Source organism: Lissotriton vulgaris, chromosome 5, assembly GCF_964263255.1.
Source record: "Lissotriton vulgaris chromosome 5, aLisVul1.2, whole genome shotgun sequence".
In the NCBI taxonomy this organism is placed as follows: Eukaryota; Metazoa; Chordata; class Amphibia; order Caudata; family Salamandridae; genus Lissotriton; species Lissotriton vulgaris.
In genome coordinates, this window is record NC_141693.1 from 847,753,896 (window position 1) to 847,775,748 (window position 21,853).

At 45.3% G+C, this 21,853-nt stretch overlaps 1 protein-coding gene across 1 annotated transcript in view; it reads left to right on the forward strand.

The window, feature by feature from the left end:
• The window catches only part of MYPN (myopalladin), a 2,267,856-nt gene that overhangs the window by 1,063,363 nt on the left and 1,182,640 nt on the right, over positions 1 to 21,853 (forward strand). Inside the window, exon 10 of the mRNA XM_086922400.1 lies at positions 8,534 to 8,912. Coding sequence (XP_086778526.1) covers positions 8,534 to 8,912 — 379 coding nt within the window. The remainder of the gene's footprint in view (positions 1 to 8,533; positions 8,913 to 21,853) is intronic.

Below are 21,853 nucleotides of genomic sequence, written 5' to 3' on the forward strand. Positions count from 1 at the left end.
GCTCCGCAGCTCTCTGTATCAATCACCTAAAGAGTTCGTTGGGTCAGTGACAGGTCAGCTATATGGACAAGTTGGACAATTTCTCTAGCTAAACCTAGGCAAATTATACTGTTTTCGGGACAATGTACCACCCACAAGTGTTGCAAGTGAAAGGTTCCCTCATTTCTGATTGGGCAAGTGAGGTGGTTAGGTCATGGTACCTACTAAAATTTGGACTTTCTCAGACTTAATATTCATTTTTTGAACCCACCCCTTACATTCCAGTTCCCATGGCAAGAGAGGTTTCAGCAGACAATGGGGTACACAATTTCAAATACAATTGTTGCAATTGCAGGTAACTGTTCGGCTTCTTCAGCTGGGTCAGAGAGCAGGTTCCCATGAGCATCTTGGCTTTGGCTGCCAGCTGGCTGGGTTCCACTGCTGCGTGACTTTCTTTTCCCCCGTCACATGACTGGTTCTACTCTGACTTCAAGATGGAGTAGCGATGCTTCCCAGACCCTGCCGAGGATGGTACATGAAAAATAAGCGAAAACAAATTAGAGACACAGAATAAAATGATTACACTGTATACCGTGAATGGCTATACTACATCCCTTACTTTATAATAACTATAGCATTAGGAGTTAAGCGGAAAAAACGGCTTTGCCAAAGCATCAGTGCAAGCACGGAGCATGTGAGAAACAAAGCGGCCATGTTCAGCAATACTGCGCATGAGCGACAATTCCCTCCAGAACTGTGAGTGCGTCACATCACGTGGGCATGACCGATGCATGCGCAGACTAGATTCCCGCAAAGCAGCAACCATATTATTAGCAAGCTTCGTTATCATGAGTAGACACATAGGCAAGCGTCACTGGGACACCCCTGTGTAGTGTAAAATGCAATATTAGAAAGACAAAACATATTGAGTTAGTTTCATTAATCTTATTCGAGGTTCTGGATACAAGCAAGTCGCGTCACATGCGAATACTTGCTCTATCACTATGACCATCCTCTCCTTGTGTTTGCAGATTATCCCATTGGGGCCCTGGGGTGGTGACTGCCATACAAGAGCAGACCGTTACTGTGAGTGATTTCTTTGTAGATAATTAGTATGTAACCTCCCATTTGTCAGGTGAATCATTCAGTCTTAAACAGGTAGCTCTCTCGTAGAGATGTGTGCTGTGAAGTGTAAAAAGGGGTTTAGTATATTAACCCACTCTATGAAGGTAGTGCATGTGGTGTTATCTCCCTTTCACAAAATCAAAATGCCATCAGCGTAGCGGTGCCAAATTAGAATATTTTCATGATTGGGATGGTGTTGTACAAGCTGTGTTCCTATTCAAAATGAGACCTATATTAAAACACCAGACTTGGGGCAAAGGTACTGCCCATACAAGTCCCCTGGGTTTGGTGAAACAACTGATCCTTGTAGGAGAGTAGGGTCTGCTTCCTATGGTTACCCCACTTTTTGCTGTGATTCTCTGTTTTTTCAACTTTAGTCTGGCGGTGACCCTGCTAATCAGGTCCACAGCCTAGCTGTTCTCTCTCTAAATTGATACATGCACTTTAGGCACATACCAGATTGGTTACTGGGTCACCCTTGTGAGCCCCTGTATAGTGTACCCTAGGTACCCAGGGCATAGGTGCACCCTAGGCCTACCAGGGACTGCAGCATGTATTGTGCCACCCCTGGTTTGCCTTCCAAACTGACACCACAGGTCTGTTCATACAGCCTGGGTAAGGTGGTGTAATTACCCCTTACATAGATATAGTATAATTCTATCTATATACCTATAGAGACACATATACACCTATAAGCCACTACTAAGGCAGACCTCGACAATACTGGAGGTAGAGTGCTTGGTTGTATGTGAGAGGGTGCCCTAGCTGAGCTGAACCATATACTCGTAAGTGCATTATAATCCTCGCGGTTAATGCTAACTTTGGTTTGGCTTTATCAAAACATGTGGTGTAAGGTGTCAAACACTTTGGAATACTACCCCCCGTCAGTCCTGGCGGCGGGGGTAGCATTCCACCCTTCTAGAGGGAGAAGACATGTAGTTACTGGTAAACCCGGTTAAAGTTAAACAGAGCCTTCGCATCACAAAATGGATGCTGCTGCTACAGACACAAGTCTGCCCTCCTGCTTCTGGACGAACCTCCAAGCAGGGAAACAATAGGTTTCCTGTCCAGGGAGGTGCTGGCACCTCCCTAGACAGGCTTTTGTGTATTGGGGCAGGGAGGGCTGCATTCAGTGAATGCTTTCAGACACTGCCTGGGGCACAAAAGGTGCTCCATGCATTTCCCAGTTCAAACCGGTTGCTGGGGCACTCTGCCCCAGCTCTGGCGCGAAACTGGACAAAGGGAAAGGGGTGTAACCACCCCCTTCTCAGGTCCACCCATAGGAGGGACCTCAAAGGTAGTCCAGCCCCTAAGCCTAGTATAAGTCTAGGAACCCAGTCCCTAGGACTTTAGATTACCCTGACAAAACTCTGAAACTTAAATCATGGACCTTCGACATTCCATTTCGAGTGGATGACGAAAGACATCTCCCTTGTGGTCAAGGAGTGACCACCCTGTTCAAACCAACAGCAACTTTGCCAGTCTGCATTTTCGAGGCTCCCACCAGATCCCAAAGAATCTGTGACACAGGACATGGGCTTCCAGACATCTCTGACCCGACCTTCACTCACAGCAAAGCTGAGACCCGTGGCGGACACGAGAGATGTGGGACCCGAACTCCTGGACATCCTGCATTTTGCAAGCTGCACTCACTTCATGAGGTATCTCGAAGTTGTGCATTGGGGAGCTTGAAGCCCAAGCCCCAAGCAACATTTGCACTGAAGCTCAGAGGCCCACACTCCACGAGTGTCCCTTGGGCCCCGCTTTTGCATTTCAGCTTGTCACGTCTTTGCGGTTCCTAGTCTGTTGGCTAGTGAGCCCCCTGGAGACTTTCCTTTGAATCTAACTTGCTTTCCTGGTTGCTCCAGGTTTGCTCCAACTTCACCCCAAAAGAGAAGTTTCACAGACCTTGCTGGTCTGCACCGAAGCTGATCTCGACATCCTGCGTGGGTTGCGTTTGCCAAGGCTTGTTGGGTCCAAGCCAGATACCCACACCGCAGTCAACTATATCTTTTGTGGGACAGCTCGAATCCAGCTCCTGGTCATCGTTGACATCTCCTGGACCTTGTGGCTGAAGAGACAAACTTCACCTTTTCTCCTGAAATCACCCGACATCGGCTTGCAGCTTTCCATCGCCTTCCTGGTCACTGGCAAGTGACCCAGACTCGGTCCCTTTTGCTTTCAGGTTCTTCAGATCTTCGATCCACCCTTGGATCCACCCGGACACTTTTCCTCTGGATGCATGCAGCACACTTCTTTGCAGCTCTCCATTGAAATCGACGACGAAACCCGACATCAAAAGACACCTATGCACCCGGCTTCCGTGGGTGAGGTACTCTGGTAGTCTCGAGGGTATTGGCCCTCAAAGTGTTTAAGTCTAAAAAGGGTTCCATCGTAGTACATTTAGAAGTGTCCTTAAACTGTAAATTTGTAACTTGTTTATTTCCCAAAGAAAGTCAATGGTAACCCATGGCTGCGTTTAGACACTGCACGCGTCTCCCGTGGGCCTCCTACTTCCTAACCCTTGGCTGTTCCTAGAAGCCCCAGCGATTCCCTAGGCCCTAGGCTTACTTCCTATTCCAGACGTGGTTCTTATACCACTATTTTAGTATATGGTTTGTGAGGCCTGTAGGGAAAAACGTATACTGTGCAACTTATCGTATGCTAATTGAGATCCTTGAAATGTACTTTTAACTCTGACCTCATAAAGAGTGCAGGGGGTTGTGTTTAGAATAAATACATATATATTTGATATATACCTTGTTTGGTGTGCTTTCATTTGGTACTTAAGGGATTACAATTGGTATAACAACTAGCTTAATTCGCTCTCTGAAGTCTTAGCCTGAAGACTGCTTGTCACTGCTACCCCTAGGATAGTTTTCTATAAGGTTGACTTACAACCACCATCAATAAGGGTCGATTAGACTGGTGCAAGGTGCCCATTAGAACTAGCAGACATCATGTGCCAGGCTAACTTCTCACAATCCTCATATTGGAAAAAGTTTTCCGTCAGTGCAAGTGAGGCACACTCCATGATAAAATTTATTGTAATGGGTGAAACCCAATCAATTATTCACATAATATCTTCAATGACTTCTAGAGTAGCTATCTGAGGGATATTTGTACATAGGTTTTCCATGACAAATGCGAGCAGGAGATTGATCCCTATCCTGTCATTGTTAGTTGACTCAAGTTCGGTATGTCCCTAGTGTCCTGCACAAAAGAAGAGGTTTTGTTGACCAAGGGTTTTAGAAAGTGATCGCAAAACTTCAAAAGAGGTTCTAAAAGAGAACCAATGCCAGACACAATTGGTCATCCAGGTGGAGGTAAAGTACCCTTGTGAATTTTAGGAAGGGTGAAAAATAAGGGATTCTTGGATGTTTATTTATCAGAAATCTGCCTCATTCTTTGGCACACACCATTGCAGCAGAGGCCACCATTGAAATAATGTGTTTGTGTAATCGACTAGTGGGATCTTCAGTAATAGGAGTATGGTACTGGCGGTCTTGTAACTGTTTGAGGCATTCCTTTTTGTAATCGGGCAAGGACATGATCTCAATGGATCCCCCATATTGGCCTGTAATAGTGGTATGTTGGCCAGAGATTGTAAGGCAGATTGTCGCCAGAGATCAGTTAGGTCAAAATCATTCATAATCAGTTGTAGCTGAGCAGCAGCCCACGATGGAGCCATCTAGAGTCACTTGATCTGTCTAGCGTGGGGTCAAGAACCACGTTGAAGTCCCATCCACATAGGGTTGCACCAGGGCCAAGACACGCAGAAAGTCTCCAGACCGAAGTGAAAAACTGAGGATCCCTTAAGTTAAGACCATAAACTGAGAGGAGTCTGACCCGTAGATAATGTAGTATGTCGGCGAGGAGTGCAAATCTGCCCTGTTTGTCACAGAGAATGCTGCACATGTGCCACGGTGCCCCTTTCCTGATATGTATTGGGTCCCCTCTGCCATAATTTCAGTAGCATGCTACATGCTTTTCCCCAACCCATCCAGAACATAAACGTGCCAGTGTCCCATCTGTGAAGTACATTTCTTTCTGAAAACAGGTATCAATAGAGTCTTTGCATTTACGCAAGAATCAAGCACACCTTTCTGCGATTGTTAAGTCCCTAGACATTCCATTTAGGCGCCTTGACGCCCACTGGGCATAGTTGCGCACTACAAATGCCTTTTCATTCATTCATTCATTTCACAGCTCTTATAAAGCACATGTTGGAGGAATTTAAAAAAAGGAACATCTGTGATCATCCATCCTAAAGCCATTTGATGAAAAAAGCATAAGCTGAGTGATGCAAAAGCAGAAAGAGCATCCAAAACATTGTAAACAAAAACCACAATGAATGAAACCCCCCCTACTACCCACTTTGGTCCCCCGAACAGACGAAATGCACCAAACCCACCCAATTGTATAGCCCAGAGCATAATGACTGAAAACCATTTGGGGAAACATCCCAGAGGGGCAATCCAGGAGTCTGGCACCCTATCGAACCTTATATAGTTTGGTGGCCGGAGGAGTAGAGTGTATCTCGATGGGTACCTCACAATTTCTTGGCCAGGAAGCCGAAAAATGTGAAAGTGTCTGTCCCCCTTCCCCCGAAATCCCCCACCCCCCGCCCGGACAGCTGGCGAAGAACATCGAACAAAGAGTTGATGACGGCATAGGTCGCTCATTATCAGTCAGCTAGTACCATGGGAAGAGCTTTTCTGGATGGCATTAATCTTCGGAGAGATCAGCGTATGTGGGAGAAAGGATGTAGATTACTCAGTCTCACTAAGATTTGCAGCGAGCTGCTCTTGATCATTTCTGGGGGACTCCATCAGTTTCAGAGGGATTCTCATGACAAACTTGGTGGCTTTTTTTGGATCAGTGAAGATGAGAGTCTTACCAGCGTGAGTGATCCACAGCTTGGCAGGTAGAGGAGTGAGTATTAGGCCCCTGTGCACTTCAGGGCCTTATTAACAGGCAGAAAATCTCTACATGCAGATTAAACAGTGATAGTGAAGTTTGGGAGCATGGAGAGTTCGACCCCTTTGATGCGTAGCGGCCCAGCACCCTTTCAAGGCGTAAAACTGTGCCATGGTCTCTGTCATTCAATCATTTAGCAATGATGTGGCGGGCAACAAACCGAGGCGGCGGTCTAGGACCACATGATCTGTGTGCCTTCTCGATAGAGAGCACGTATAAAAGATCATTTCCAAAATGAGTGCGAAGCATGTTTTCTACATAGACCTCCATCTTTCCCATCTCAGTTGTCTCCGGAACTGCAATGATTTTTAAACTATTACATCTTGACTGAGCTTCCAGGTCTTCATTCTTTTTCCATATCCCCTTTAGTACCCATTCCATTTGCAGGAGTTTTTCCCTGTCCACGGTAAGGTCTTCCTCAGCTTCAGATGTTCTGTGTTCCACTTGGTCCAGGCGGTTATTGTGCTTGTCTGTTTTAAATCCAGAAACATGGAACATATATCTTGATCTGGGGTGGCACTACCAATGTCAGACGCACCCCCTTGTGCATCAGCTGGCTGCTCCATAGTGTCAGTCCAGCGTTTATTGTCAAAAGAAAGTTTGGATTATTTGATATCACCTTTCCCTATTTCTCCACGTAGTGCAATCAGCGCAGGATAAAGGCCTCTCAAATTCTCAAGCCTGCTTGTGAAAGATCTAGCTCTAGTGGGAACAGAGTGGTCTGGTGTGCAATCACTTCAATCAATAGCTGATTGACAAATACAAAGAAAGGAGCTTCCTGTTATGTGTATGCCGCCAACCGAGTCCAGAGTAAGATTCAGACCCCGCCACAACCTGTCAGCCGCAGGGGGCACAAGCTCCAGGTTGACCAATCCACAAGGAGCAACGCTGTAGGCCTATCTAATGTGTGCATAGAATTTCAGTGCAATACAACTCCTAATATGTAGAGGCTGACAGCCTTAAGACATCGGACCTTTGCCAAACCCGAAAGTAATGGGGGGCACCAGCAGGTCAGTAAAGGTTAATCCGGCATTTTAAATTCAGTCAGGGGCACAAAGATGAGCACTCCACCAATTGAGTGTGATAGCCAGAAGATTGATTACAGTATTATATGAGGCAGAGTACAAAAGGCCCCAGTCAGTTCTCTGGAACAATGTCTACAGGGAGTACTGGTTCTATTAAAGGGTGTTGCTTTGAGCCTGATACCAAAAGAAGTACAGCATGAACAATGTAAAGTATAGCCCCCAGGCAACAGAACAGTTGGGGTCAGCTGCCCTAGCTCACCATAAGTCATACGTGCTAATAAACACTCACCAGAAGTCTCTAGGTGAAACAGTAGGCCTCGTAGGGAGGCCTCAACACCGCACCAAGGCTCCAGGTGAATAGTTGGGCAGACTCAGCCGCACTCTGGGGGCACTAGGGGCAGCACAGCAGGAGACAGGAGACACCAGTCAGCCGAGACACCTCCGCAATCAAAATGGCGGTTGCAGTCTAGGCCCGGGGTCGGGCAAGGGAATCCTCAATCAAGCTGGCTAATTATCAGATTACTTCCTCTGGCCGGCAGACCTTCAGCAGAGTGCAGCCATTTTACGGCCGGGCTCACTAGCCCCCCCACCCATCTTATGTTTTGTATTAATTAATTTTCTGCTTCTGTCAGCGTTCTTTTTTATTTGTTAATAAAACCATACATTTTTTACCTATGATTCTGAATTGACTGAGGGAAATAGGTCAAAATTTTGTTTCATGAAAGACAGATTTTTTAATGAACATGGGTCATCTTGTTGGTTCTGTTGTATTAAGCATTAGCAAAGCCAATCCATTTGAGAACTCGCTTTTGAGCACTGAAATTCACACTAAAAAATGGCATTTGCTGCGCAAAGCAATTGGAAAATTGCTTTGATTGGTCAATGGATGGGTGACACAAAGAATGAAACGTGTAATGACATCATGTACTTTTCACGCTTTCCAGTGGAGGTGGAAGAATACATTCAAACAACCAAAATAAAGTAAGAAGGTGAGGCTAAAAGACTCATGTGGTATAATCCAAGGAGTGATTGATAATGTCTCAAGCCATTGGCCGTAAGTTCTTTAGCCAAATAAATAATTTGCTGAAGAAGAGTGAAACGAAGCTCCTTAGAGTAAATGAGGAACATAATATGTTTGCCATGAATGGTGCAGACTGAAAATAAAGCATTGTGGTCACTTAAAAAAAAAAATATTTGCTTGTCTAAGGCGGCTCAAATCCCAAGCAGCTTTGCAGAGTGTCCGATTCACTGGCTATGCTCCCTTGATGCAATAGGGATGTTTTTTGGTTTCCAGTCAAGAACATTTACCTACTTACTGTTTGCGCATCTACTATTAATTGATAGCTACAAAAGCTGTCATACTCAATGTATTTGTAGTTACCAGTAAATTAATCCTTAAGTAAGAATTGCATTGTTTATTTTAGGGTCTGAGGACTTCAGGCGTGAAGCTAACGTGAGTGAAATACATGTTCCTGCTTTTAAGCATCAGCAATTACAATCCCGACCTGGCCCTGTTACATCAATTCCTGCACATTCCCTCCGCGAGCCACCCTCAAAATTAAAGCTAGAAGGAGTTCTTGTCAACCACAACGAACCCAGACCAAGTTCTAAATTAGGACTGCGTGTGCATTTTAAACTTCCTGATGATGATATGGGAACTGAAGGTTCATCGGAAGAGGGAACACTGACTTCAAATGAGATTTATCCAAACAGTGCCCAAGAAATAAATAAAAAACCTTCGACGATGTTGGGAGAATCATCAAATTTTAAGGAGCCCCCACCTCTACCCAGTAAACCAAAACTGTAAGTATATGCTCTTCTGCATAGTTAATCAATTTTGTTTTGTAAACTTTCTTAAATGTTACAAGATATTGAAATAGACAGAACTTTTATTTCGCTTTTTTTCTTTTAATAACTGTGTTTTGGAGTTTTTTAAGGTTGACTTGCACATATTTTTACGGAAATAAAGAAAAGTCATGACCTGTTAATCAGTAAGCAGGGATTTCAGTTAAATGTTTCATGACTGACCATTGAATCTGCCTGCCTTTCTGTGTGTGAAAATCACTTGTCTCATTCACATAAAGCAGTAGAGTGGGCTGATGCTCTCTTAAGATCATTGTCAAATCAAAAGAGTCACTTCCAGATAATTTAAAAAACGTATGGTGCTGAGACGGGAACTATTTGATTTCAGGTTATTGGCTAGAGGTGCACTTCCTTCATGATTGAGGGGTTGCCCTATCCAGATTGTTGCGGGGATTCTGTGTGTGCCCAGAACTGTGCGAGGGAAACCAGGGCCTCATTGACTTGTGGTGTACCAGAAACTCACCTCAGTACCCAGAACCCCTATCCGAAAAGCATCAGTTTCTCATTCGCTCTCCGTCCTACCGCGAAGTTATCAATGATTAGACAAACCAGAACAAGCGACTTAGAATACTCTCAGGATTGGTGGGTATCAAGAACACTCTTTCGTTTGTATTTCTCATATAAGTCCACAACGTGAGTAAGTAGAGACACTATAAAGTTTAAAATATTTATTTCAACGACGTGCTCTAAGATGCAGTATTTTGGCTAACATAAGCAGGCATATGATTAGAAATAATACAATCATCATTGTTACAATTCCATAAAACACAAAGGGAGAGGTCATATTATACTGATAGTAAAAACAAGTCATATAGCACCTTGTGTACCACCCTCCCTTTGCTCAAAGCTAAGTTTCATAATAATAGAAGGTCTCTAAGTTTCAACGGGGAACCCCATACCTCAAAGATCAGCTTAGGTGAACCACATCAAAGGATCATCCAGCTCTCTTGTAGAAGGAAAGGTTTTTCTCCAAGTGCCTGCAAACCTGCATGCAGTGTATTATTAAAGGCACTCGAATTTCAGCTTCTTGCAGCTGGATGCATATTATGTCTAGAGCGTGGTCTGATCACATTGTATCAACAGCATACATTGTTATTTTACCTTGACGCTGTGAGCACAAGCAGTACAGACAGAGGCTGCCGTGTAAGTCTAGAGATGTGCAAAGCAGACAGTTCTCATATGAAGAAAATCAATCAAGTTAACTTACAACAACAGATATATGTCATGTGCAAAAGCGGCAAAGTTGCACAATGGCGTTTAAACTTCTAATGCGGTTATGCTAACATAGCAATGTGTACAGGCAGGCATTGGTCTTCACTACAAGATGTTTTCCGATATGAGTACACATGGGTCTTCTCCCCTCTGGTGGTTAGCATTTATAAGTCATATTCCCAGCACTACTGGAGTGCAGAGGACGTGATTTACCACCCTCTGTAAAATCCTGGGGAAGCACGTTGGAGTGCATGCCCTGTCGATTGAGAGAGATGTTTTGTTTGCCTATAAGGGTCTTAGAGCCTGTCCAGTGCTTACAGTTGGTTGGCTTCATCATCACTCTAATTTCCTTACTTCTCTTTGGTTATCATGTGCCAGCTTCACTTCCTCTTCGTGTGTTTGTCTCTCCCCTGAGGCTTGCCCCTTGTACTGCTTTGTTGTGGAGCCTAGTGTCCTTCCACTGCTCGTGAACTTTTTGGGGTTCTCTTTTTATCATTTCATAAGAGTGTATGTGTTTGCAGGCTGTCTCCCTGTCTCATTCCATGTCATTGCTTTCCCCCCTTCTACCCTCCCCCCTCTCTGTGTTGTATGAAAACGGCTGTCAGATAAGTCTCTGAGGTGACCCTACTCCAGCTAATTCCAGTTTGATTAAAACAAGCAGACCATGTGAGATTTGTGGCAGTCAAGCTTGCACTTAATGTAATATTGCCAGTGTTAGGATTAGACAGAAGAGGAACATTTAATGTGACTATGTGTCCCTGAGGCTGCTGTGACAGTCCTACAACAACCTATAGGTACGATTTCACAACTCCCAAGTCATTCATGTACTCCTGCCTGAGGCTGCAAAGTGGGTACATATCATGTGTGGACCTTTGAGACAGAACTGTCTTTGAAATATTCAGCACCTTGTCTCCACGAATGAGGAGGTGATCATTGAAAAGGTACCTGCAAGACTACAAGTCCCACAATGCAACGTGCTGCTGATGCATGTTGCAAGTGGGTTGATGCAGGCTGGGGGTTAGGCTGGCCAGGCAAATTTGGAATGAGATCAATGCCGCTGGTGTCACTGAGGTGGATAAAAAAACAGGACACTATTCAATTCAATTCAAAAGACCTTTATTCGAATTTCATAAAATTCATAAAAGTACACAGTAAAAACATTCATTTGTATAATAAAAACAAGTATAGAATCATAAGTTAAAAACTGAAGCATTTCTCATGAGGCAAGTAAACAATTTAAGAAGGGCTTTGCATAGTTTTACGTGCACATATTATAGTTCTCAAAAAAGTGCTAGTGCAGAAAATTAATTCATCTGTATCCAGGGACAATAACATTGAATAAGATTCCCCTAATGAAAGGGGTCTGTGTTTTCTAAAATACGGAGTTAAAAAACAGTTAATATATTTTAAATAAAATCTGCAGAAGAATAGAAAGTGCAAATCATTCTGTTTACTAATACCATCACATGGGCATGGGTTATAATCATTTGTATGGTGGTAGCCCAGGGGAAATCCCAATAAAGCTTTTATAGAACCTGCCCTTAATCGGAACAGTAATGATCTTTCCCAGTTCGTCATGGGTAAAGTGAGGTATTGTGCAAGATTATTCCTACTTAAATCATTTTTCTGATAAAGCACAACAGTTGATTTGAATAATTCTTTTTCCATTCGTTCTGAACTATAAAGTGCATACAGTGCTTGTTTGACCTCAATTTTGTCATTCGCTTCAATATTATTAGGATCGGAGAAAAGATGTTCCCTGTTCACATCGCTCAATGCTTTTGAAACATTCGCGAGCCAGGGAATTGACATTCCATGATCACATTTAAGACAGTCTTTTATTATATTTTGAGTTAAGGTTGCGGAATCATTTCTCCAGATCCTTAACCAGAAAAGGGCTGGTCTAGACCTAATGAAGTCACATACGTAGGAGAGGTTAAGTTCCTCATGGCAGATCCATTCTGCAGAGGAGATTGGGGCACCCAGGATTTTCCTGCAGAATCAAGCTTCTTCATACTGGATCCCGGGGTTTTTTCCCACGCCCCAAACCTCAGCCCCATAAGTAGCTACTGGTAAGCACTGTAGCTTAAAAATTTTTAAGATAGCTCTAGTTGCACCTATTTTCTTAGGTCGGGATAAACTCAAAATGGAATTGTTGGCTTTCGAGAACTTGCTCATGGCGTGGGCCTTATGCCCACTCCATGAGCCGTTCGCAGCGAAAACCAAACCAAGATAGGGAAATGAACTAACAGATTCTAATTTATCTGCCCCTATATGTATCATGTTGAGTTTACATTTCCCGGTGCCGCATGGCATGATAAAAGATTTTTTAAAATTGACGCGCAGGTCTAAGCCCTCCATGTAGTGGACAAAACCTCTGACCAATAGACGAAGGGCGTTGGGAGTTCTTCCCATCAAGACCGCATCGTCGGCATATAATAAAACTGGCAATGGAAGCCCCTGGATAAAAGGTACATCACTAGTCACATGTTTTAGTGCCTTGGCCAGGCCATTAATGTAGATGATGAACAGCAGGGGTGCTAAAACGCACCCCTGTCTTACCCCTCTGCCTATTTTAATGGGTCCCGATACTTCTCCACCCGCCCCAATCCTGACTTGCGCTTTGAGGTCTGTGTGGAGATATGCCAAGAAATTAACAGGAGCCTCATCCAGTCCATAATTTAAAAGAATTGCCCATAGTTTAGTTCTGTTCACTAGGTCAAAAGCGGATGAGAGATCCATAAAAGCAAGGTAAATAGGGGATGATCGGGCAATGCTATACTTATCGATGATCAGTTTCAAGTTCAAGCATTGCTCGACAGTCCCCACCCCGCTCCTGAATCCCATCTGGCACGGGTCCAGCATGCCCGTGTCCTCAGTCCACTCTACCACCCCAACTTATATTATTTGCCCCAAAATTGTTTATGTATTATCCAGAAGAGAAATCGGGCGGTAGTTCACTGGGTCCGAACTCTCCCCTTTCTTAAAGATTGGGACTATAATGCTGGTGGCCCAAGTGTTGGGCATAGGGACTGTAGGGAGGCTGTTAAAAACATTGAGGAGGATTGGTGCCCATAGATCTGGACTATGCTTAATCACGTCTATGGGCAAGCCGTCATGACCTGGTGCGTTGTTTCCAAGGCTCTCTTTAATGGCTAAAACCACCTCATGGACTTCTATTTTTAAGCCGTGGAGTAGGCCTTGTGGTGAGCCGGGTGTATCTTCCGATGGGACACTATATCTGGTGGCACAATGTATTTAAGAGGAGGGGAAGTTATACATATCTATTGAAATATAACTAATTTTTTATTATTTATTCTTCTTTCTGGAACTTCTGTCATTAACTGGACCTCATGGTGCTTCATATTTCATCATTCAAATTTTACAAACCAATAACTTTGTCTGCAAATTATACTGTCTTTTAGTCTGCCTTTTCAATATTTCCTTTGCCTGGAAAAATGTTTTTGGGATTCTATTTGTTTAGGGATATCTCAGACCATAAACATGTAAAGAAACTCTCTCACACACACACCCGCTAAGGCACACACATGCACACCAACCAGCCACCACCACTCTCCCACCATATCACCACCACATAACCCTCCTACCACCACCCTACTAGAACCGCCCTACAACAACTACCCTACCACCACCAATATACTACAACCCTACCAGCCCCATCATCACCGACCACCACCACACCACCACACCACTACTAGCCTTCTACTACCATAAACCACACCACTCTATCACCCTAGCACCACCACCACCACTCTACCACCACCACCACTGATCACCACCCTACCACCACCACCACACTACTACACCACCACCCTTCTTCTACCCTAACACCAACCTAACACTACCATCACCCTACCCAAACTACCACCATCAACACCCCTACATCCCTACCCCCACCATCCTTCCAGAACTCTACCACCACCACCAACACCCTACAACGATCCTAAGTACCACCCTAACCCCCACTGCACTAACCACTACTTCCAGCACCACCCTTACCAACACCCACACCCTATTCACCAGCCCAATAACCCTTAACACCACCCTTACCACTGCCACAATCACCCTAGCATAACCACTACCACCGACTCACCACCATCCTAAGCTAACTACAGCACCACCACCTACCCTACGCACTACCATCCTAACCACCTCCACCCCTCCTACCTACCACCACCCTACCCTAACCATCACTACCACCCTGGCCACTACCACCACCATTCAACCACCACCCTGACACCACTGAAGTACCACCCTAGCTACCACTACACTAACCACCACAATCACCCTAACCACCACCACCCTTACTAGCCTACCACCACCCTACCACCAACCTAACCAGCACCACCACCACCCTAACCACCACCACACTATTCTAATCACCACCACCCTACCCATCACCACCCTATCTTAACCACCACCACCCTACCCTAACCACCACCACCCTCTCCTTGCCATCACTACCACACTACTCTAGCCGCCACCACCTCCACCCTACCCCGACTACCAGCATTCTAACCACTATGCCCACCCTAACCACTAACACCCCACCAGCCTACCACCGACCTACACCATTGTAGTACCACCCTAACTACCACCACCTTAACTGCCACCATCACCCTAACTACCACCACCCTAACTAGCCAACCACCAACATAACACCACCCTTAGCGCCACAGCCACCACCACCATATCCTTACCACCACCCCCTATCCTAGCTACCACTACCACACTGCTCTAACCCCCACCACCTCTAACCTGACCAACAGCATCCTAACCACTTTGCCCATCCTAACAACTGTCACCCTAACCCCCAGCCTAAACACCCCCTACCACCTTAACATAACAACCACCACCTCCCATTCACACAACAAGGCTCTCAATTCCTGTATAAGCTTTTCATTTTGAAAAATCATTTAAACTCATTACATGATTGTTGTTCTCATGGAAAGTTGTGGCCTACTGTTAGCAATGTGGTTTCTGGTTGGCAGAGCTATGCAGCCTGTCCAAACAGGAACTATCACTCTAGTCAAGGTAAGCTAGATACACACTAAAAGATCACCTGTGCTCACTCTCTGGTAGCTTGGCAAAGAGCAGGCAGGCTTATTTGAAGAGACAATGTGTAAAGTACTTGTGCAACATACACACAAACACACACAGTAACACCATAAAAAAACGAAAACAAGACTCAATCGTGTTTAGAAAAGTAGAGAAAAATGTATGTGAAAATCAAGAAAAACCAAAGGAAATGATGGACGGAGCATTGACAATACAAGCACTCACCCCCAGTCAACTGATCTGAGTTTAATCCATCACTGTTCTTTAGCCCACTCTGCCACCCCAGTTCAGACATGGCCATATGCAAATCAGTCTGACCCTGTGCCTCATGGGAACAGTCCAGCCCGAACTGCCAAGCCATGCCTTCCCTGGACCGGAAACAAGCTACCGAGGACCGGTTTCTGGCATTTCAGCCGTCTTCAACCCGGCTTGCTTGAATCCAGTGGCAAAGTGAGCAAGGGACTCACGTCTGAGCATACCCTGCCAACTTATGGCGAACAAAGATAAAACAAAGGAAATGATGGACGGAGCGTTGACAATACAAGCACTCACCCCCAGTCAACTAATCTGGCTTTAATCCATCACCGTTCTTTAGCCCACTCGGCCACCCAAGTTCAGACAGGGCCATATGCAAATCAGTCTGACCCTGTGCCTCATGGGAACAGTCCAGCACGAACTGCCTAACGGGTACTCTGTCCAATTTAGGCATTTCCCCATAAACAAGCTGGATGGGTCATCAATCCCACAGCCATCAACACATCTGGTAGGCACTTCCTCTCTTGAGGCCATTGACTGACTAAAGGATTCGATATACCACTATTCTGCCTCACCAACTGTAGAGCCTAGCCTCAATCACATAGCTAGCCCCCCTGATACTTTAGTCTTCCCTAAGCTCCAAACCACACCATGGATGGCACTGACAAAAAACTAGACTCCAACACCCCTACACACTCAGGTTTGCAAGCACCAGCTGACACCCAAACTGACACCCACGCCTCTGTGCCGAACACTGCTATCTCTTGGTGTGGGTGTTGTTGTTTTTCTTGAGGGGGTCTATGGTGCTGGCGCTGTCGGAGATCCATCTGTGCAGGGCTCGGTCTGCGGTGTTGGCGTTGTCCGCGATGGTTGGGGTGGAGTTGCTGAGTGATGAGGTTAGCTGGTCGTCAGTGATTCTGGTCCAGTTTCTTCGTGGGAGCAGGTGCTGGTGTCTGTGGATGGTGGGTGTTCTGAAGGTGAAGTGGACACATCAATGGTCAGTCAATGGGAGCTCGGTGGTGTGGCTGAAGGTGATGGAGTTTCCTGTTGCGAAGAGGGGGTCGAGGGTGTGTCCTGCTGAGTGTGTGGGTTCAGTCACGATCTGGCGGAGTCCAATGTTGTGGAGGTTGTCCAGGAGGGGTCCAGTTGGTTGTCGAGGTGGAAGTTGAGTTCTCCCAGTAGGGTGTGGTTGGTGGACGCGATGGCATGCGGGGAGATATGTCCGTGATGGAGTTGGCGAAAAGTCCGCAGGGTCCAAGAGGCCGGTAGATGAGTTTTCCTCAGAGGGTGGAGGTAGGGCTGGCCAGTATCTTGAAGTGAAGGTGTTCCATCAAGTCTGTGGGCTCATCTGGAAGTGTGCTTAGGGGGAGGGTGGATTTGTGGATGATGTTGATTCCTCCTCCAGAGCGGGTGGGGTGGTCCGTCCTGGAGATCCTGTATCCATGGGGAATGGCGATGGCAATGTCCGGTCCCGAGGTGGTGTTGGTCCAGGTTCGGTAAAGAATGTTACGTCCAGGGTAGTGCTGTCGAGGAGGTCCCAGATTTCGGTGCCGTGTTTGTGGAGGGATCGGACATTGAGGAGGATGCATTGCAGGGTCTTAGGTTCAGTTGTGTTCTTGCGGGCGGATTGCGCTGGGTCAGTGGTCTTGGCGGTGCTGCAGGTGTGCCAGCAGCGGTGACAACTGAAGGGTCCCTGGGTGTTGGATGGTGATGCTAGCCTGCAGTTGTTGTTGCAGCCTGGGTTGAGAGTGTGGAGTGCCCCTGGGTCTTAGCGCAGATATCCAGGGTTCCTGGCCCTGGTCGCAGTCGGGTCGCTGACGGGCGCAGACGGGCTTGCCTTTGGCGCCCCGGCCGCGTAGTGTCCACCATTAGTTAGAGGTCGAGGAGGGCTGGACAGCTGGGAGCGGGGAGGGGAGCTGGGTTGGGCCAGTCGCACTGGTCGTGCTGGGGGGGAAGTGTTGCGGGGGCAGCAACGGCGGGGAAAAACGGGCTAGAAAAGGCAAAAGGAAAAAGGCAAAATGGGAGAAAGGTGCAAATAAGGCAGCAAACGTGCAAGAAAGAGTGGAGGAAAGACACAGAGGACACAGGAGAGTGAAAGGGGGAGATTGAGATTAGGGCAAAAGTGATGAAAAACTGAGAAAAAACACAGAAGGAGAGTGAAAGGGGGAGATTGAGATGAGGGCAAAAACGAGTGAAAAACGGAGGAAAGACACAGAAGGAGAATGAAGGGGAGAGATTGAAATGGGAGGGAAATGACAGAAAATGGAGGTTAAGACCCAGAAGGAGAGTGATGGGGTAGATAGAAGAGTTAAAGCTATTGGCATTGTAAATGACAATGTCTTTTATCTATGCGTTTGCTTTTGAGATATCCCTGTAGGTACAGAGATCTGCTGTGCAATATTTGACTCAGAGAAGCAAAACTACAAAGAACCTAAAGCCCATAAAGAAACGGATACATGTGTACATTTCTAGTGTAAAAATAAGATTTCCATTAAAGAACCTGTACTTCACAAAGTTGTGCACAATAAATCAGTGTGCGCGCACACGCCTTTGCTCAGCAGTAAATAATATGTACAAATTAGGTGACCAGAGGCTGCAAGAAGCCTTACCTGCAGACACCACACAAAACAAAGGCTAGTCAGGATGAGGAAGAGAAGGGCGCTGCCAAGGCAAAAGTTTCTCAAGCGAGGGTTATGGTTATGCAAACACGCCTTCTAACTGTAAAACAAAACAATACATTTGAAACAGGAGGAAGAGCTGCTGGCTCAGTCAGACGTGGCTCTCATTAACGAATAACGGGGCATATTACCAAGCAATAGCGATAATTATTGCTATTGCTTGGTTAGAAACAAAAATTTACTGCTGAGCTGCGGCGATTTTTACCGCAAATAAACCTTGGTATTACCAAGGTTTACCGCAAATGCGATAAAAATTGCCGCAATGCATGAATATCGCTGAAAAATCAGCGATATTCATGCATTACCGAGCTAATGCTCTTAGCCATGTTATCCACCTCCCATTGGATAACATGGCTAAGAACTGCTCAGGGCAGGTGTTAGCTTTTGGAGATATTCGCGCTTAGCGCGAATATCTCCAAAAGTTGGTAATAGGAGATAGCGATGTTAGCGACTGTTTTCAGTCGCTAACATCTTGGCACGCCCACTTTGCATGTCATTAGTGATAAATATCACTGACATGCAAAGTGGGGCCCAAGATGGTCGCTATCTCCTACTAGCTGTCGCTAACTGGTGTTAGCGACAGCTAGGTAATAGGGAGATAATTTTATCTCCGCTTTCTTGGCTTTTAAAGCCAAAAAAGCGGAGATAAACCCCCTTGATAATATGCCCCCTCATTCCCTGAAACCCATAAGCAGGGAGGAAGGCAATAGATATCGGTAGGCAATGTTCGCCGATGTCACTGTCGCAACGTGATGAGCTCCCCCTTTACATCCGGACGAGGTAAACCTTAGCAAAGAGTATTATATAAGCAAATAGATGATCTGCAGCGCATATTCCTTACACAGATCACATGCAGCGATCAAAGAAGATTATAATCAGGTTAGCCTGACGAGAGGATGTCCATAAGAGGCCTCCTTACTTTGTGTTCTATAAAACATTGAAACGTGAAAGAAATAGTTAAGCAATGTTTCTTACTGCAAGTCAAGTGTGTAGTTTCCACGAGTTTAGGAGTTGCTCTTATGAATGACTCAAAATTACATTTAAAAACAAAAGGGCATTGCGGAATTCTTGTCTTTCCACACTGCCCATAAAACAAGATTTTATTTTAGCATTTTAAGATTCCATGTGCTGTCAGCTCATCTTAGTAGAATCTTGGTGCTGTAGGAATTCAGTGGTAAGAACTTCAGCCAGAAGCATCTTATCGCTGCTCACAGGCTCTTAGGCTCTTCCTCTGCTAAACCACTGTCAGTGATGTGAGATCTCAGGTAGTGTCATGTTTTGCCAGCAGTGCCTTCAGAATGTCAGCAGGCATAATTATAAACTATCACTCTTTTAAACAGAGGATAATTTCACCTTTCCTCTTTAACTCAATGCCCACAGTTTTTTCATATTTAAAGTTTTTGCAGCAAAAAGGCTACCAGCAATTTCGGTTGTCTCAGTACTAACAACGCAAACCTAAACTTGTCCCACCCTAGATTTTCGGTGTCATCTAAGCTCATGCCGGTAGGCGAGACCAAAAAACCCTATGGCCTGAAACAAAAAATACCCTGTTTATTAGTGTGCCTTCCTAGGTTATAAAAAAAAAACACAACAAAAATAAAAAAGCAACAAAAACGCCAATTAAAATATATTATCACTCATGTCCAAATGAAATCTTGGCCTCTGTTTTCAATAACCTATAAAATACTTCAGTTTCGAAAGGTTTCCTGCAGCACTTGTATATGAACAAATAGCGTTCCATTGAAAATACGCTCTTCATCCAGCGAGGGACTGGCTGCCCTCGCTGGATCTTTATTTCCTCAGACTGACTCTCCCTCCGTTTTCGGACTTCAAGTGAACAGCACTGTGGGAACCACAGAGTGTCTTGTAAAATATGTTTATGATGCCCAAGAAGAGCTTTCTTTAAGCTGCCTGGTTTGCACATCACTTACAGCAGTACGGTTATGGATCTTGATAATAACCGAGGTGCAATCATCAAAAATCAATGTGGACGAGTACTGCGAATTGGCTCTAAAATGTTGCCACACAGATTTTCACTTTTCTGGGATTACGACCAACACGTTGTATAGTCCTTTTTATTTTGTAGCACGCTGATGAAGCACATTAGAAGACAAGGCGACTTTCAGTGTCCCGAGGCATTAAACTGGCTATAACAGCTTTGCCGTTCTGCGATTACAACGCCCCTTTAATCAAAACCTCTGACCTGTGCGACTCCCGCCTCTGCAGTAAATATAGGGGGGCATATTATCAAGGGGGTTTATCTCAGCTTTTTTGGCTTTAAAAGCCAAGAAAGCGGAGATAAAATTATCTCCCTATTACCTAGCTGTCGCTAACACCAGTTAGCGACAGCTAGTAGGAGATAGCGACCATCTTGGGCCCCACTTTGCATGTCAGTGATATTTATCACTAATGACATGCAAAGTGGGCGTGCCAAGATGTTAGCGACTGGAAACAGTCCCTAACATCGCTATCTCCTATTACCAACTTTTGGAAATATTCGCGCTAAGCGCGAATATCTCCAAAAGCTAATACCTGCCCTGAGTAGTTCTTAGCCATGTTATCCAATGGGAGGTGGATAACATGGCTAAGAGCATTTGCTCGGTAATGCATGAATATCGCTGACTTTTCAGCGATATTTTCCGATTCGGTAACTTTACCGATTCGGTAACTTTACCGATTCTGTAAAATTACCGATTCGGTATATTTTCCGATTCGGTATGATTTAAGAATCGGTAACTTTACTGATTTGGTAAAATTACCGATTCGGATGTTTTTCTGTCCCCTACATCCCAAACGGCCAATACCAGTCGGTAACGGCCGAAATTCGGTAAATTCGGCCGTTACCGACCGGTATTGGCCTACCTACATCTGGCCCTAGATCATCAGTAATATTCATCAGTTTGTTTGCTGGTACAATTTCTTGTCTCATAACTCTCCCCATCAATATTTCATGAGGACTCAATCCAGTCTTTTTTTTATCAGGAATGCTTCTAAGACTCATGAAAATCAAGGGGAAAGCGTCTGGCCATTTCAGTGTTGTAGACTCACACACTTTTGATAGTCTGGATTTAATAGTTCCCTTGATTTGCTCGACCACTCCAGATGTTCTGCTCGATAGGCACAATGCAGCTTTTGCTCAATTTGTAATTCTGCACAAATCATCCAAATTATTTCACTATTAAAATGGGTTCCTCTATCTGTTTCTAAAAAGACTGGAAATCCAAACGTTGGGATTGTCTCTCTTAAAAGCAGTTTAACAACGGTCAGGATATCATTCCTACTTGTTGGATTATCCAGAGCCTCTAGTTCTACTGTGAGGACCGCAGACTGGGCACCTTCAAATCTTTTGCTAAACCCCAGCAGGCCGTTGGAGCTAAGAGAGAGCTGCCGCCATTGAGAGCCTACCTAAACCTAAACCTTTGAATCTTTTGCTAACCCTGAGCGGGCGCTGCAGCTAAGAGAGAGCTGCCACCGCTGAGAGCCCGCCTAAGTCTGCACCTTCAACTCTTCCGCTGGATCTGTGTGGGCCGCCACCGCTGATAGAGAGCTGCCACCGCTGAGAGCCCACCGGAATCTGCACTTTCAAGCCCTTCGCTGTACCTGTGTGGACCGCTGCAACTGAGAGACAGTTGTAGCTGCTGAGCGTTCACCGTTGTG